This window comes from Ornithorhynchus anatinus, chromosome X1 (assembly GCF_004115215.2).
Source record: "Ornithorhynchus anatinus isolate Pmale09 chromosome X1, mOrnAna1.pri.v4, whole genome shotgun sequence".
Taxonomy (NCBI): Eukaryota; Metazoa; Chordata; class Mammalia; order Monotremata; family Ornithorhynchidae; genus Ornithorhynchus; species Ornithorhynchus anatinus.
Window position 1 is genome coordinate 22,419,829 of NC_041749.1, and position 17,813 is coordinate 22,437,641.

Consider the following 17,813-nt stretch of genomic DNA (forward strand, 5'->3'; position numbering starts at 1 on the left):
AAATCCTAGTTTTGGGTTTTTTTTGGCACATTCTGCAATAGTTTCTATGTTGTTTACCAAAATGCTAGATTAATGTGAAAACAGCTCATAAACATTTGGCAATTACTTCATCTAAATATCTTTTTGGGGTGCATGTTTGTGTGTGTTTGTGTGTGTGTGTGTAGGGATGTAATACTTTGGGATGACTTGGGAATTTCTCAAACTGGAAACCTCTGCATATTTGGACGAGCTTGCTCATTTACCCGTATCCAGAAGGATGATGTAATTGAACTGTTTTGCTCTTTGCATGTAAACAAATCCATAGGTTGCATTTCACAGGCTGATTCAACCAACTGAAAGCTAAAATGATTGCTGCACTAACTGCCTTTTGAAACTAATACTCACAAAAGTTTTAATTACCTGATTAAAAAATAGGGATTTGATATCACGGAACTGACCGGTATTTCTGCCCCAAAATATTAAGTACATGCTACTTTGGATATGTCAATGCCTGATTCTTTAGGGGAGCAAAATTACCTCACCTTGTTTGACTGGGAAAGGATTGAAACAATGAGATCAAAGCAAGAGAGAAGAGACAGGTAAACAACAGGAGGGCACAATAAATGGAAAGATGTACAGACAGAAAGCAACATGACCTAATGGAAAAAGTACAGGCTTGAGAGCCAGAAGATCTGGGTTCTAATCTCAGCTTTGCCACTTGCTGGCTGTGTGCCCTTGGGCAAGTCACTTGACTTCTCTGTGCCTCAGTTTCCTCAATTGTAAAATAGGAATTCAATAGCTGGTCTCCCTGCTACTAAGACTGTGAACCCCTTGCAGGACAGAGACTCTGTTTGACCTGATTAACTTATATCTACCAAGATTTAGAACAGTGCTTGACACATAGTTATCACTTAACGAATACCATAAAAAAGTGAAAACAATACTAAATTTTCAAATGAAGATTTTAGAAATCTCCCAAATACTTGGATATGTTGCTATTGACCTTCCTAAGAACCAGTTTGGAGAGGCTGGGATAAGGTTTTCTCAGTAAATGGCACCTTTGAGAATGAGTGAGCTATGTAGTTATAAAGTTATTCACTCTGTTAGGTTTGCACCACACTATGGAGCATTATTAAAATATGCCATTATTTAAATTATTAAAATGAGTGAAATATTTACTTGGAGTATTTTACTAGGACAGAGGTTCCATTTCAAACTAAGATGTTTCTCCATTTCAAAATTTAACTGGAAGAAGCTAAAGAAAGGGATAATAATTACAAACCTAGCAAATGGTATTTCTCAGCAAGATTCAAGTATCATTCACCCTATTCCCTTTGATTTCAATTGGCAAGCCAAAAAAAAAAAAAAACTGGAAGGGATGTGACTTGCAGGAGGTGACTGATTCCAGTCGGGGGACAGGACTCGTATCTGGAGCTTCATGCTAACCTCGAGACCATGGTCCTTTTTCCCTTTCTAAGAGTTGTTCAGAAATAACATTTCTATCAAATGTAAGCCACAAAGAGACCAGAAGCCAGCTCATTTACAGCCCACTAACACTTTCAAGACATATGAAAAGAGAGTCCCAAAGTAAGGTGCTCGACTTGCCAAGTATAAAATGCTCAATAGCACTGAGGCCGATTTTAAAAAGCTTTTCTATTTCTGCCAGGAACCTTGAGGTTGCTGTCAATGTAAACGATCATACGGAATTTTAGAGGGTCTTAGAAATTACTGACATCATTCTGCTCTCCAAGAACAGGTTTCTTCAACTAAGAGACTTTAAATAAAAAGTCCCTATCTCACTCAGGCTCATTAAATGTTTTTCTTCCTTCACCTAGATCACTGCAATAATAAATATAATTATATCCATCTTTAATATCTTTGGTACCTTGAGCTGCAGGTGCTGTTCTACTGTATTTATTACCATATTTTAAGACATTTAAAAAGCCTGCCTTAATTCCTATGATAATTTGTACTCTGTAACACACCTTTAGAAGTGAAGAGACCATCCCAGAATGTTTGGTTTTTCCCAAATTCTAGTTAAGCCACAACTTAACCAGGAACTACTAACTTTCAAATATCACAATCATTGAATAATAATTTCCCCCCCAATAGAAATCTTAAACCCAAGCTCATCATCAACCACTGGATTCTCTTCCTTCAAATGTTATTAAGACATTCTCTAATGTTTGTATTATTCCTAACATTCTGCCTGCAGGAAACTTTTGCTAATATAAGTCAGTTCCATCTGCTTAACATACCAGCTAGGTCAAAGATCAGTTAGCAGAGAAACATTAACAGTTATTAAATTAACCATCTGGCATGGTTAAAGTGACCCTCCTGCTCAGAAATGGGTATCCCAGAAAACCTATACTTTCCTCAGAGACAGTTCTGACTTAGACTGAATTATTTATTCACGTTTTTGCCATTTTACTTATTCGGGCTTGGTGCTGATCTGGATAAAACATAATCATTTCTTTTTGAAAATGGAAAAATTCTACCATGTAATTTTGATGAAATGCAATACTGAGGCTCTGCGCACAGAGAAAAGAGAAGGATTTGGAAACGGAACATTGTAGAGTTGTCACTCTGGGTCAAGGATGACTGCAAATGGATCAGTACCCAGAAAAAATCAGAGATTTAATGTCACCTCATCCAGATCCCACTCCTGTTGCTTTGAGTCAGACTGTGAGCCTCACTTGGGTCAGGGTAAATGTCAGTGCTTAGGAAAGAGAATGAGTCCATTTATTGTTAAAGGGTACTCTCCCAAGCACTCAGTACAGTGCTTTGCACACAATAAATGCTCAATAAATACGATTGAATGAATGGATGAAAGTGCTGGATATATATAAAGCACCTAACAAATACCATAAGGATAATAATTCTCCTAGGTTCTTCCTAGTTCTTCTATTATCAGACTTCAGAAAATGAGTCACCAGATGAGTGACACTGTGTGATCTCTACCGTCACACACAGGGTTCACAATCTATTTTATCCCCATTTTCAGATAAGGAAACTGAGGGAGAGGTTAAGTCACAAGGTCACAAGGCAAGCCAGTAGCAGACTTAGTTCTAGAGCCTGGGCCTCCTAACTCCCCATTCCACAGCACTTCCATTAGGCCACACAGCTGGCAAGAATATTAAAATCTGCTGCAGATCATCCTCAAAGTGAATAATGCACTTGTGAGTGAACGCTTAAGAACTTTCAGTCATACTCCCATTGACCCTCTCAGAGAGTAGGGGGCTGATATTTATAGCCCCATTTTACAGATGAAGAAGCTGAGACTCTGAGAGAGTCAATGTCCAACACTACAGTACAAGAGGTGGGTGCTAAAGCCACTCTGAGCCCTCAACACCCTTTGTCTGAAGCCACTTTAATGGCCTGATAAGCCCAGGTAGATATAAGTTAAGCGGACACAATATAGACACAATAAGACTTCCCATTTCCTGTGCTGGGAACAGCAGAGCAATTACAAATGAGATTGGCTGATTTCCAAATGAAAGGCCAATGTTCTGCCACCCTGACACAGCCTGTTATAATCACATTCAGCAAAACACTCCAGCTGCTTCTTCACTATGCATGACTTTTATGTGAGCCACAAGTGCATTTCAGCTAATGTGACCAGGGGATTGCCAGTGCCATCGTTTCAAAAACAAAACTGCCATCGAAATAATGAAATGAAGCCTATTTCAAATGTAACTACTAAATATACACATCTTTCAACTCCTCAAAAACTTTCAATTCCTTACACTATTGCTTAACAACTAATTCATGGGCACATCCTCTTACTGGTCTTTCTCCCATCATAAATTAGTTTCCTGAGAAGCAGCACGGCCTAGTGGAACGAGCACAGGCTAAGAGTCAGAGGACCGGTTCTAATCTCAGCTCCAGCAATTGTCTGCTGTGTGGCCTTGGACAAGTCACTTGATTTCTCTGTGCCTCAGTTACCTTATCTATAAAATGGGACTAAGGCTGTGAGCCCAACCTAGACAAGGACTGTGTCTCAGTTTGTTAGCTTCTTTCTACCACAGCACCTAAAATAGGGCCTGGCACATAGTGAATGCATATCAAATACCAGTAGACCATTGGAATTGCTCTCCACATCATAAAGAAAATCCTAACCATTGCCTTTAAGACACTCATTTTCTTGTCCACTCTCCTCTTACTTCACCTCATACACTTTGCTCCTCTCAAGTCAATTACTCACAGCCTTTTGTTTTTATCTCTCCCATCCCCAACTTCTTAATCATATCCTTGCCTGGAACTCCCTCACAGTTCAAATCCATCAGACCAAGCTCTCTCTCCCAACCTTCAAAACACCCCTGCAAATACATTCCACCACGAATCCTTCCTCAATTGATTTCTACTCTCTCCATACCCTTGGAGTTGCTGCTTCAGGCTTCCCAAGCTACTTGGGCACTTGTGTACTCTTCAATTCCCATAACATGTAGGTACATATCTTACATATTCTATCACTTAACACTAACTCCTAGGCACATAATAATAATAATGGCATTTGTTAAGCACTTAACTATGTGCCAGGCACTGTACTAAGCTCTGGGGTGGATACAAGCAGATCGGGTTGGACACAGTCCCTGTCACATTTGGGGCTCACAGTCTCAATCCCCATTTTACAGATGAGGTAACTGAGGCCCAGAGAAGTGAAGTGACTTGCCCAAAGTCACACAGCTGGCAAGTGGCAGAGTCGGAATTAGAACCCATGAGCTGTGACTTCCAAGTCCGGGCTCTTTCCACTGAGCCACGCTGCTTCTCCTTTCCTTCTGTGCTTCTTTCTCCCATTATTTAAATTATTTCAATGTCGGCCTTCCCTGTTAGATCAAAAACTCCTTGAATACAACTGTAACCTCCCAAGTGCTAAATTCAGTATACTACATACTGTAGACCTTGGTAGATATCACTGATTTATTAGCTCAAAATCTATTGATTTGTCTGCCACAGGGAGCTGGCAAAGCAGATGCTTTAAAGGTTAAGGTCAACCAATCAATCAATCAGTAGTATTGAGCACCTACTTTTTCCAAAACATTATAAAAAGCACTTGGAAGAGCTTAATAAAATTAGTAGACTTGGTCCCTGCCCTCAAGGATTTTACAATCTAGTGAAGGAGATGGACACTACAATAAGTTACAGATAGGTGAAAAAAGGAAAGGGGGGACAGATGTGGATAGGGATGGTGTCCAACTAGATATGCTTGTATCCCACCGGTGCTTAGTAATAATAATTAATAATTATGGTATTTGTTAAGTGCTTACTGTGTGCTGAGTACTGTTCTACGTGCTGCGGTAGATACCGGGAAATCAGATTGTCCCCCGTGGGGCTCACATTTTTTTAATCCCCATTTTTGCAGATGAGATAACTGAGACACAGAGAAGTTAAGTGACTTGCCCAAGGTCACACAGCTGACAAGTGGCAGAGTCGGGATTAGAACCCACGTCCTCTGATTCCCAAGCCCGTGCTCTTTCCATTAAGTCATGCCGCTTCTCTAAGTACTCGTAGTACAGTGCCTGGCACACACTAAGCGCTTAACAAATACCACAGCAATATCTGAGTTAGGGCATAAGTGATGAATATAAGTGTTTAAGTGATGAATGTAAGTGCTATGGAAGGTTGAGAGTACTTAATGATTTGGAGGCATGAAATTGCTGAATTGGCAGTTGCAGGAGATTTAAAATGGGGAGAGTAGAAATTAATATGGGCAGGCTTCTGAAAGAGGTGTCAAGAGGGCAGCAGCAGGAGAGATGATAATGATACTCATTGCCTGAGTTATTTCGGGGGAAGAAAGAGTGCAATCTGGGGTGTAGTGAGAGACTAGAGTGGACAAGTAGTTGGGAGAGAGCTGATTGAGTGCCTTAAAGCCATAGACAAGAGTTTCTGCTCGATACACAGAGGAATGGGCAGCCATGGAAATTGAAGCTGTAGGGAGATATGTGCAGAATGTTTTAGCAAAATGATCTGTAAATCAAAGTGGAGTATGAACTGGAGAGGGGAGTCAGGACGAAAATGCAAGTTTGCAGAAAATCAAAGGTCTGGGACAGTAAGGGAGATTTCTGACTCATCCTCTTATAACAGTAGTGGAAGCCAAGGGAACAGATAAGCACCCCAGAGTATTGCATGTAAAGTGGAAAGAAAAAGGGACCCAGAATAGAGTCTCGAGGGACAGGTGTCACCTACAGTGGATGGGAGACAGAAAAAGATGGTTGCAAAGTTGGGGAAAATGTGTTGGTGGGTTTTCCTGAAAGTATTACTTCCTTGGCAGCCTTACCTCTGCCTCTCCACTCCCATCCCTCTCCCTGGGGAGACGTAGCAAACCTGGGTCCTTGCCCGAACCTTTTCCTCTGACTTTGGTTATGCTCTGTGGATTCCAGATTCCCCACCAATGATTTGTCATACACCTCATGTCAGGACATGGCATTAGTTAGAACTTCTGACTAACTGCAGTTAGAATCCCCCCAAAAAGATTAGAAATAGCTCCTGTGATCTGTGAATAGGGTGCCACAACACACTAAAGAAATGCCATAGGGTCCTGAAATACCCCAAATCACCAACCCATTTAAGAAGAGAAGTGAGGAGGCAGACTGTGGATAAATTGATGACATTTGGCTCAAGGTCAAGGTCCTAGCAGGAGTCCTTCTGGACCAAAGAATATCCCAGTGAAAACTGGGAACAAACAGATCCACAGAGCCATGTTCCTTCCTACCTGTCAGACTCAAGAGAATACAAGGAGCTATATCAAAACCTCTATATTGTGTTTAGAAACCCCTCAAAGCCATTTGGCATCATCAGCTGAAATACATTCTTGCAGTTACTAAACACTTTGGCTTCCCTGAGAAGTTAATTAAAATTCTATCATGTTAGGAGCACATGACTAGGCATTTAATAGTTGAAGATGCCTGATTTAACCCTTTCCCATCACGACTGGAATGAAACAGGAGTGCTAAAAGGGCCCATGTTCATCAATCTATCCTACAAAGCTATAATTGAGGGTTCAAGGAAGTGAATGTATCTCTAGGTCTCTTGAAAACTCATCCATCCATTCAGGCAACAAGAACCATAAAAAGTCCTTGAATCGATCACACAAAAAATGTTGGAGTTGATGACTGTGCTCTGGAAGCACACCCTCAGATTCAAAAAAGCATTACAGACTAATGATAACTCCGATGAAGACAACCCAGATCATATACCAACTAAAGATTTTCATTGATAATACAGAAATAAATGCTTTCCCTGAAATCTGCTACCTAGGCAACATGTTTTTCAATAACACCACGACACACAAAGAGACAGAAAGCCAAATCAAGAAACATGGTCTTTGGGAGTCTGATCAACAAACTGAGGGCTTAATATGATATTGGCTTTCCGTACAAGATGCAGATCCTCAGAGCTATCATGATATCCCACTAATCTAAGGGTTAGGGAGGCTGTGTGGTATATTACAGGCATCCCACGCTTCTCCAGACTTTTAGGCAATTTGTTAGTATTTGTTAGTTAGTAATGGGTTCATCTAGACTGCACAATATTATTCCCCTCCTCCAGAAAACAGAAAACAAAATGAGTCCTGCAACAGAATCAGTCTATTAGCACAAGAGCAGTGTTCATTGGTAAGGTCCATGAAGAGAAAGGATGACAGCAGGGTACTGAAACTATAGCTAATTTTTTTCTTCCTCTTCTGAAAATACAAACACACACACATATGTATAATACATATGAAATTGCAATCTTCATGCAGGTTTTAATATTTCTAGTCAAACAAAATAAGTATGAAAACATCAAATGAAAACTTTCATCAGCATTTCAAAATAAAAAGGAAAATTTTCCAAATGTAAGCCAAAGGTAAAGTAATACTATCAACCTTCAGGCATGTTTTCTAGTCTGAGGTAATATGTGACACTACAAACTGTTAGACTCTACCTCTGACACTAGCATTACTTATGTACTCATTTATTGCTTTTATTAAAATAAATTGCTAAGTTCCCCCTTCTTCCTGTTAATTGTAACAGTTTATACAAAACTTTTTCATACTTGGATTTCAATGCCAAATGGTCCAAATGTCCTGTTTTTCCTGAAGAGTTGAGTTTATTTTGTCGGAAACAGAAGAAGTAGAAATGCAATTGCATTTGTGCTGATGCTAAATGTTAATAGATTTGCCTAAATGCTTGCTAATAGCACCCCTAAAATTAGCTAGACTAGTAGTGCATGCCTAATGTGTTGTTGTTTGGTTGTTTCAGTTGCTTTCTGCATTTGCATCTTTACCAGGAAAAAAAAAGAGAGAAAAATATATAGAATTTTCTTTGCAAAAATTTCAATATAATAACTAAATCCTGAACAGGCACATATATTTGGTGAACATTCCAGAGTTCTGACATTGTGTCATTATGGTGACAAATCCTGGTGTTCTAATGTTTCATTAAATTAAACATGAAATGTTTAATGTTTTGTTAAATTAAACATGAAGCCGTGACTCTGCACCCGAGAACTACAACCTTCTATCCCTTCCCTCGCTTTCTTCAGGTCACATCTTATGTTATGGAAACTTATCTTTCTTCAGGCAAAGCATCATCCTCCTAAAGTGATTTTCTTAAAATTATTTCTTCAGAAGGAGACACTTTTTAACTCAGTCTTACTGAAGACAGTTTTTAAAATAGGTTTGTATCAAGTACCCTCCCCCAGATCTACTGTTTCACTTTTTCTTTGCAGATACCTAGATGTATTCACCTCGGCTGTTCTGATAAGTATAGAATTTCTTCGCTTAATATCTCAAAGAACTTGACAAGACTGAATTGTGAACTCACAATCTGGAACTCCGGTTGCTTCCCATTTTAAAGATGAAAGTACCATTGCAAAGAGTACACATAGTTTTTTTAAAATATTCTGAAATATGGGTGCACAGAAGTCCTCAGAAGTCTTTACAGCCCAATCTGGCTATTAATCTGATTTTGACTTCTGTGCAAATACAAAGAGAACCACTTGCACATTTATACTATTACTAAACACCATGCACCACCCAAGGAAGGACGTGATTGCTCTGATGACTATTAAATAAAAGATCTTGTGCAAACATTGTATGAAATATTTTTAATGTGGCCATTTCACACCAGCGGGTCAATAAATAACGGTAGGTGTCTGGATAAAACCAATGAGGTTCAGGTGAAAATCTCTTCATGTTCTGTAGTTTCAATTAGGTTGTTCAGAGCAGTCTGCGGGGTTTATAGTAACAGAACATTGGGATAATTTGGTCAAAAATTCTCAAATCCCTACTTAGCAATACCCTGCATATCACTTTGTTTTTCAGGGAACCTCAATGCTTCTTTCATTGTTCACAGTAATTCTGAAGCATCATCTCCCTGATCTACCATGGATTCAGGTCCTCTGAGGGGAATGATCACAAATGTCCCCAGATAAAAACATCTCGGGACAGTCTGGTTTCACCGCACGTTTTAGGGTACTGTGCAGTGTGTCCGCTGCCTGAGGTTTTCCAATCTGCCTCCGCACTCGTGTACACTTTCACTTCTTAACTGTCCATGGGAAGTTCTCTGTTTAGCCAGGTGAGCTCTCCCCTGAACGGTCGATTCTCTAGAATCCCTTCTTCCCTCCTCTTACAAACTCTCACACTAGCAGATTCCTGCTTTAACATTTAGTTCCTGACCACAATTTTGTTATTTGATACAAACAATAACTAATTGCAGGGGCTTTAAAGAGTCAACAAAGTAAATCTGAAAACTTCTACCCCAGCCGGCTAGCAACACTTACCGTACTGCTGCTCCATGTCTGTGAGGCAGACTAAATGAATTAAACGGATCCTGCTTTAATCTTCCTTTCTAGACCAAAAAACTCCATATGAAACTTCATAGAAAGGAGAAAACAAATGTTCCCTGGGGTCGTTCTCTAAATCACCAAAATGTAAGTTCAGTAATAGCTGTCTTTCTGAAGGAATGTCTGAAGCCCATTCTTCAACATCAACCAAATAAATTCCTTTTTTTTTTTAAAAAAAAAAGCCCAACAAAAAGAACCTCTGCGTAGTTTTACTGCATACTGCTATATCCGTGCTTGATTCCAAATGGGATCTGTGATCTTGAAGCTGTCTCAGACTTACATTAGATCACTGGTATGGCATATCTTTGCTTTCCTTCCTGGCAATGAATAGCGAGTGGCCCTTTTTTACCTCTTCGCCTTCTCCTCCTCCTTTCCTCCCCCACCCCTCTGGGGGAGGAGAGACAGTATTTCAAATGCTCCTTTAAAAAAGTTTGTGTTTCATTGTTTTCATCTGGGGGTTTGCTAGACAATTCAGCACATTTTACTAGTACTATTAAGGCAAGAATCTCAAAAAGGCTAGTGAGAACAGCTTTTATCTAGGCTGTGAGGAAGCGAGTCATATCTTTCCAGTAATATCTTCACACTTACCTGGACTTCTGGGGCCCTGAGAGATCAGTCCTTTTCCTTGAGGGTTTAGGAAGGCAAGAAAAAATTAAACCATCATTAGCTCAATACGTCTGGGCTAAACCAAATCCATGCTACTTAATCTTGCACTTGGCCACACGTGGCAGACTGCTTCAAAGCTATCTCTCCACAGGCTTTCTCTTGATTCCCACCTAAGAAGCACAGGAGAGCACTGTGCTGTACTTTTAAAACTACCTTTCAATAAAAGTATTTTAAAGGCCATGCCGGGGGCTGGGGTTTCATATCCCAGTTTGGCTTTTTCTACATCAGCATTCCTCTGCAAGCCCACACAAAGTAAGGTACATTACATTATTTATATCAGCTCTAGGCTTTGGAAAACACACACTGTCATCCTGATTACTAAGCATCCTCATGGAGGCAATTAAACCCGTTCCCATATATTTCTCTCTTCCTTTCCTGATTCAACTGCTTTTCAGAGGAAACAAAAGCACTTTGAGGTGTGTCCCGACTCATAAATTACAAACCAAGTAACCTCAGAAGTGGATACTGTGTAAAACCAGCTGAGTGGAAAAGAATGTTTCCTAAAAACCAGCAGAGTGAAATTCAGAGAGAGAAGGCTAAGAAGGAAAAGGTCAAGTTATAGTTTGGGAAATCCTTCAGCCACTGGAGTTTGGGGAGCTATTTAGTGTTAGGAGATTACGTGTCCCTTGCACTACTTGCTATAGCTTCTCCCTGTTGGATTTCAGAAGACATTCAATGGCTCATGACCCAGCTGCCCCAGTTTCTCTTCACAGGAAGGGTTGTTGCCAAGAAGGGAGGTCAGAGGCAAATGGGAGGGCTCAGAGGAGCTCCCAGAACTGAAGTCACAGCTAACAGAGCCTTTTATCTGAACCAAGGGTGAACCAAGTAGTCCCTGGATTTAACAGTTACCCAAGAGAGAGATGAACTCGCTCTTCAAAAACTTTTAATAGATTTCAGTAACACACACCTTGCCTATGCCCCGGACTCTGTCATACCATATTCTCCCAAGCGCTTAGTACCGTGCTCTGCACACAGTAAGGAGCAGGGCCTATAGAGAAGCATCTTGGCCTAGTGGCAAGAGCACGGGCTTGGGAGTCATAGGATGTGGGTTCTAATCCCGGATCTGCCACTTGTCAGCTATGAGACGTGGGCAAGTCACTTAACTTCTCTGTGCCTCAGTTACCTCACCTGAAAAATGGGGATTAAGACTGTGAGCCCCACGTGGGAGAACCTGATTACCTTGTATCTACCCTGGAGTTTAGAACAGTGCTCAGCACGTAGTAGGCGCTTAACAAATACCATAATTATTTATTATTATTATTATTAATAAACACTCAATAAATATGATTGACTGATGCATTAGCCAGGCTCCCAGAGGTGAGCATTTAACTTGAGGGAGCATGTTAACTCATCAAAAATCTAGCCCAAATGGGATTAATACTACTAATATCAATTGCGGTATTTGTTAAGCACATACTATGTGCCAAGCACTGTTCTAAGTGCCAGTATAGTTTCCAAATAATCAGGTTGGACACAGCAATCCCTGTCTCATAGAGAGCTCATATCCTAAAATGGAGAGACAGCAGCTATTCAATCCCCTTTTTACAGAGGAGGATACCGAGGCACAGAAAGGTGCAGTGAATTGCCCAAAGTTACATAGCAAGCAAGCGGTAAAGCCAGAATCATAATCTGGACCCCTGCTCTTTCCACTAGAACACACTGCTCCTAGACACTGAAAAGAAAGAAGGGAGCAGGTATTTCTTTAGCAGAATCCATAAAATTCTGCTTCTGGGTTGGCATTTTTAAAAAATAGTTGTCCTTTCTAATGACTTAATCCATCCTGACTCTGAGGTCCCATGAAGGAAGGTATGTCTCGAACAGCAAACCCTGGAATTGGCTAATCACAATTCACAGTGGTAGAGGAGAAGCAATGCAATGAAACTCAGAGGAACAGCTCCCTGGATTAACAATTCCCTTCCTGCCCCTGACATTGGTGGAGCAATAGAAAATTTGTTTCTTTGAAAGGAGAATCAGATCATTCCTAAAAATAGTAAGCTATCATTGTGGAAGCACATTGTATTCATCAGAAATGTTTGGGAAAAATATAGGCATTCCACTAGGTTGTCCATTCAAACATTTAATAGTATTTATTCATTCATTCAATCCTATTTATTGAACCCTTACTGTGTGCAGTGCACTGTACGAAGGACTTGGAAGAATACCATATAACAAGTGTACTGCCCCGACTGCATCAAGCTTATCAGACATTCAGTTTTAGACAATCCAGTTTTCAGCCTCTCTATTCCCTGACCAGTACTGATTTGGTTCCGGACACCCTTATATCTGGCATTTTAATTTTTAACAGCCCAGTAATTATACAGGTTCTGAGAATAATCATAAACAATGTTTTCATGTGTTTACTCATGTGATGCCCCTGACATATTAAATCTGTTGCTAGCTCCATGATTAAAGTGAGCACAGTGCCTTCTTAGCTAGCTGATTAAATACACAAATATACTCTGCAACTGTGGAATAGATATGTAAATGTTTCCTATATTGAATTTACATCTAGCAGATCCTAGATAGTACCTTTATTTCTATCACTGTTTTTGAGTATATTATATATGAGTACATATATATATAGATAGATATATCCATCTACATATATGAGTGCTGCTAGGAATGGAAATAGAAACACTATGTGTTCCCACACAGTAAATACACAAGTTTTTAAAATATTTTAAGAGTCATCATTACTATTCATTTATTGAATAAATGTATTGGGTGGGGGGGGTCTTAAAAAAAGTGTCCAGAATTCTTGCCAGCCCTCAGTGGCCAACCTAGAGCGCACTCAAAGAATCGATAAAAATTAAGCTACTATCTATGATCAGCAGCTCTGCTAGATGCAAATTAAATATAAGAAACATTTATATATCTCTTCCATAGTTGCAGAGTATTGAGCACTCATATCCATTTTGCCCATTGAAGAGGACTGTACAAGGACTGAGAAGCAGCATGGCTCAGTGGAAAAAGCCTGGGCTTGGGAGTCAGAGGTCATGGGTTTGAATCCCAGCTCTGCCACTTGTCAGCTGTGTGACTGTGGGCAAGTCACTTAACTTCTCGGTGCCTCAGTTACCTCATCTGTAAAATGGGGATTAACTGTGAGCCTCACGTGGGACAACCTGATTACCCTGAATATACCCCAGTGCTTAGAACAGTGCTCTGCACATAGTAAGTGCTTAACAAATACCAACATTATTATTACAAGCAGACATTAGATTGCTAGAGTTGTTTGTCCACTTTTTTTCTTTAGGATCAAAGCCCAACTTGTATCACTTCTCCGGAAGTACAGTGAAGACCTTAGATGGAATATAAAGACACGAGATTTCTTAAGGGGAGTGGAGACATTTATTTCATCAAAACCTTTGCCTCCTAAAGTTTCTTGTAAACATGGTTCTGTTTTCATGGATTTTACTGGAAAGGTCTTCCAAGAAGTCATCAGTCTACCATATCTAATTCCCACCTCGGTATTCTCTCCCAGTGCTTAATACAGTGCTGTGCAAACAGTAAGCACTTAATAAATATTATTACTACTACTGCTAGAGAAGCAGCGTGGCTCAGTGGAAAGAGCCCGGGCTTGGGAGTCAGAGGTCATGGGTTCATATTCCGGCTCTGCCACTTGTCAGCTGTGTGATTGTGGGCAAGTCACTTCACTTATCTGTGCCTCAGTTCCCTCATCTATAAAATGGGGATTAAGAATGTGAGCCTCGTGTGGGACAACCTTATTACCCTGGATCTACCCCAGTGCTTAAAACAGTGCTCTGCACATAGTAAGTGCTTAACAAATACATTATTATTATTATTACTATCTCCCCTTCCCTTTCCTCTTTCCTGTAACTTTACCCAGATATGAAAATAATTTTGTAAAGCCTAAAGGCAGAGAAAAAAAAAACCACATTCAGCCTCTAAAACTTCCACTGATTCAATGACCAGAACCCCAAACTCCGCCCTCCTCCTTTTAATTCTACCTTCCTTTTAAACATCATTACAGTTACCTTTCCTGCAACCATTTCATTAATACACTAGGTCGAGGGAAACTTTCTTCTTAATCTTTCTTTCTTACTCTGCTCAATGTATTCCTAAAAGATCCTTTCCTCTTTTACTTCTACCTCCAAACACTACTGCTCCGGATAAACAAACTGAAGAGGAGGCAGATGATATTAGATAACTTTTAGACCGGTTGTCGGATTTCCATTAGATTCCACCTTGATTTAAGAACATAAGCAAGGGCATTAACAGGTCAGATAAATGGTTCATCCCACAGAGTAGTCTAGTTCTAACAATGGCAAAGTCCTTCTTTTTAACATCTATCCTAATGTGTAGGAATGCACCAACATCCCTAAATTTCTCTCTAATAACCATTATGGTCTACTTGTGCATGAATCTATCCAAACCCCTCTTAAACCTGCTGATATTTTTGGCTCGTACACTTCCTGAGGTAATGAATTCCATATGCTTGCCACCTGCTGTGTGAAGAAATGTTTCTTTTCGTTTGTTTCGCCTGTGCTACTTTCAAGCTTCACTTGGTGCTCCCTTGTCCTGTTGTTGCAGGATTTGATGAACAGCAATTGTTTTCAACCCTATCCATTTCTTTTATGATTTTGGGGAATTTAGCTTGGAAAAGGGAAGGCTGAGTGGGGAGTGATTGAAAAGTCCTAATCCTTACGATCTGACCTCACCTGGAAACTTCTTTATTCTCCTGATCATCTTAGTTGCCCTCTCTATATCTTTTCCAGTTTATGTTCCCTGACTTTTTTAGGTGCTGGATATATGGTCCAGGGTTTACTTTTATGATTGGCTTACTCCATCCAAGAAAGATGATTTCCTATGCTATTCCTAATGGTTTGGAAAGAAAAGAAGCACTGTGGTCTCTTGGAGAGAGCAGAAGTACCTTGGTTCTAACCCTGGCTCTGTCACTTGCCTGATGTGTGACCTTGGGCAAATCCCTTGACTTCTCTGTGCCTCAGTTAATTTATCTGTAAAATGGGGGTTAACACTGTGAGCCCTATGGACTGTGACCTAGCTGATTAGCTCATACTTATTCCAGGGTTTGCTTCAGTGCCTGGCACGTAGTAAGCACTCAAGAAACACCATTAAAAAAATCCCACAACCTTCCTTGGTAATTTCCTTTAGAATATCACTATCCTGACACACATTCAACTTTAAATCTGATCTAAATCTTGATTATAATGAAAAAGATCCAGGAATAAACCTCGTCTCATTGTCAAAATTGCCAATCTTCTTAGGAAGGCAGGGGGGAAACTTAGAAGGCTACTAATTCCTTGAACAAACACATTTTCAATGATAAATACATATACAAGCAACCCAGCCAACTCCTTTTTATAAAACTTGTTTTGTTTTGTTGTCTGCTTCCCCCTTCTAGATTGTGAGCCCGTTGTTGGGTAGGGATTGTCTCTATTGCTGAATTGTACTTTCCAAGTGTTTAGTACAGTGCTCTGCACATAGTAAGCGCTCAATAAATGCGATTGAATGAACAACTTCCAGGAGCCAAGAGAATGCCTCCTCTGCTGTTGAACAAATTCAACTTATTCATGTCTCTTCTATAATTGTTTGCTCCACCTTCCATTGGTTATGATTCTCCCTACATTTCTTTCTGAAATGCTACAGATATCTGTATATTCCCATACTGATACAGCCACTTGATTGACTGCTGGCATTTTATGAATTAGAACTGCACGCACCTCTGTATTTTCCAGTTCTTGTACAGCAGCCTGACCCTCCCTTCAAATTAAGGTATATTACATCACTGCCTAAAGCTATTTTTCCAGTTGAAACATGAACTATAAGTTCTTCTGCAATGCTTCAGTCAAATCAAGTTGTAACATAGCTCTGCTTTATTCACTGCACAGATCACAGTTAATCACTTTCTAATACTTGATGGAATTTTGCTTCATTAAGTTAACACTTTCTCTTATTTTTTCCTCCATCATACCTATCAAATTAGCCAACATTAAGCCTATCATTTCCCTCTTATACAGCCGGTACTTCTGTATGTTCACTTGAAGGCAATATTACCTCGAGGTCCTCGGAGGAAAAAAAATAAACAGGACAATTTGGGCTACTAAAAAGTTTAGAATCAGAGGGCTGCATTCTAAATAGTCAGCTTGGATTGATGGAGTTTACTGGACATTTTTGGGGGGGCGACCTTTCAGACTCATATGAATTTTCCACAAAGGGGTCAACATGTATCTTATATTCCTTTTTGTCCTAGTTTGTATGCTACTCAGGTGTAATACACACTGGTATCCCAGAGCACCTATGAAGTCTTGAGGGCCGTCGGGGAGAATGGCTTCACTGACTCCAAGATTAACAATGTTTCCTGAAGTAACAAGTGCTTTACTAGATCTCTAGAAATGAAAGCCTATCCCAATCACCAGTCTTTTGGGATATGTTACACTCCACCAACGGTTCCCAAAATTCAATTTATGTTATATTATGTATGAAATGGTGTCACAGGGACAGATACATAAGATTTTTGCAGAATTTTTTTAATGGCATTCGTTAAATGTTTACAATGTGCCAGATACTGCACTAATCACTGGGATAGATATAAGACAATACAGTTGGATACAGTCCATGACTCACATGTGGCTCCCAGTCTTAATCCCCATTTTACACTTGAGATAACTAACGCACAAAGAAGTGACTTGCCCCAGTTCACACTGCAACATATTCTAAACTGTAAACTTTCGTAAACTTTCATTCATTCATTCATTCATTCATTCATTCATTCATATTAATTGAGCGCTTACTGTGTGCCGAGCACTGTACTAAACGCTTGGAATGTACAATTCAACAACAGATAGAGACAATCCCTGCCCAGCAACGGGCTCACAATCTAAAAGGGGAGGCAGACAGGAAAAAAAAAGTAGACAGGCATCAGTACCACCCAAAATAAAATCATAGATATATACACATCATTAATAAAATAGAGCAATAATTAATACACTAATATACACAAGTGCTGTGGGATGGGAAGGGGGTAGAGCAGAGGGAGGGAGTAGTGGCAATGGGGAGGGGAGGAGGGACAGAGGGAAAGGGAGGGCTTAGTCTGGAAAGGCCTCCTGGAGGAGGTGAGCTCTCAGTAGGGTTTTGAAGAGGGGAAGAGAGTTAGTTTGGCAGATGTGAGGATCCAGGAAGATGTGGGCAGAAAATGTGACTTCCCACTCTGTCTATTGTGCTCTCCCAAGTGCTTCGTGCAGTGCTCTACACATAATAAGCACTCAATAGATACCATTGATTGATTGATGAGATAAAGGCAGAATAAGAACTCAGGACTTCAACTCATCTCCTTGTTCCTCTAATGCTAATCTAATCACTGT

At 40.1% G+C, this 17,813-nt stretch overlaps 1 protein-coding gene across 7 annotated transcripts in view; it reads right to left on the reverse strand.

Moving 5' to 3' along the window:
- The window catches only part of TENM2 (teneurin transmembrane protein 2), a 1,066,718-nt gene that overhangs the window by 386,162 nt on the left and 662,743 nt on the right, over positions 1 to 17,813 (reverse strand). The window contains exon 1 of one of the 7 annotated variants that reach the window (XM_039910129.1): positions 9,742 to 9,985. The exons of the other annotated variants lie outside the window; for them this stretch is intronic. Coding sequence (XP_039766063.1) covers positions 9,742 to 9,757 — 16 coding nt within the window. The 5' untranslated portion in view covers positions 9,758 to 9,985. Of the gene's footprint in view, positions 1 to 9,741; positions 9,986 to 17,813 lie in introns of those variants that run through there. 7 annotated transcript variants of the gene reach the window in all.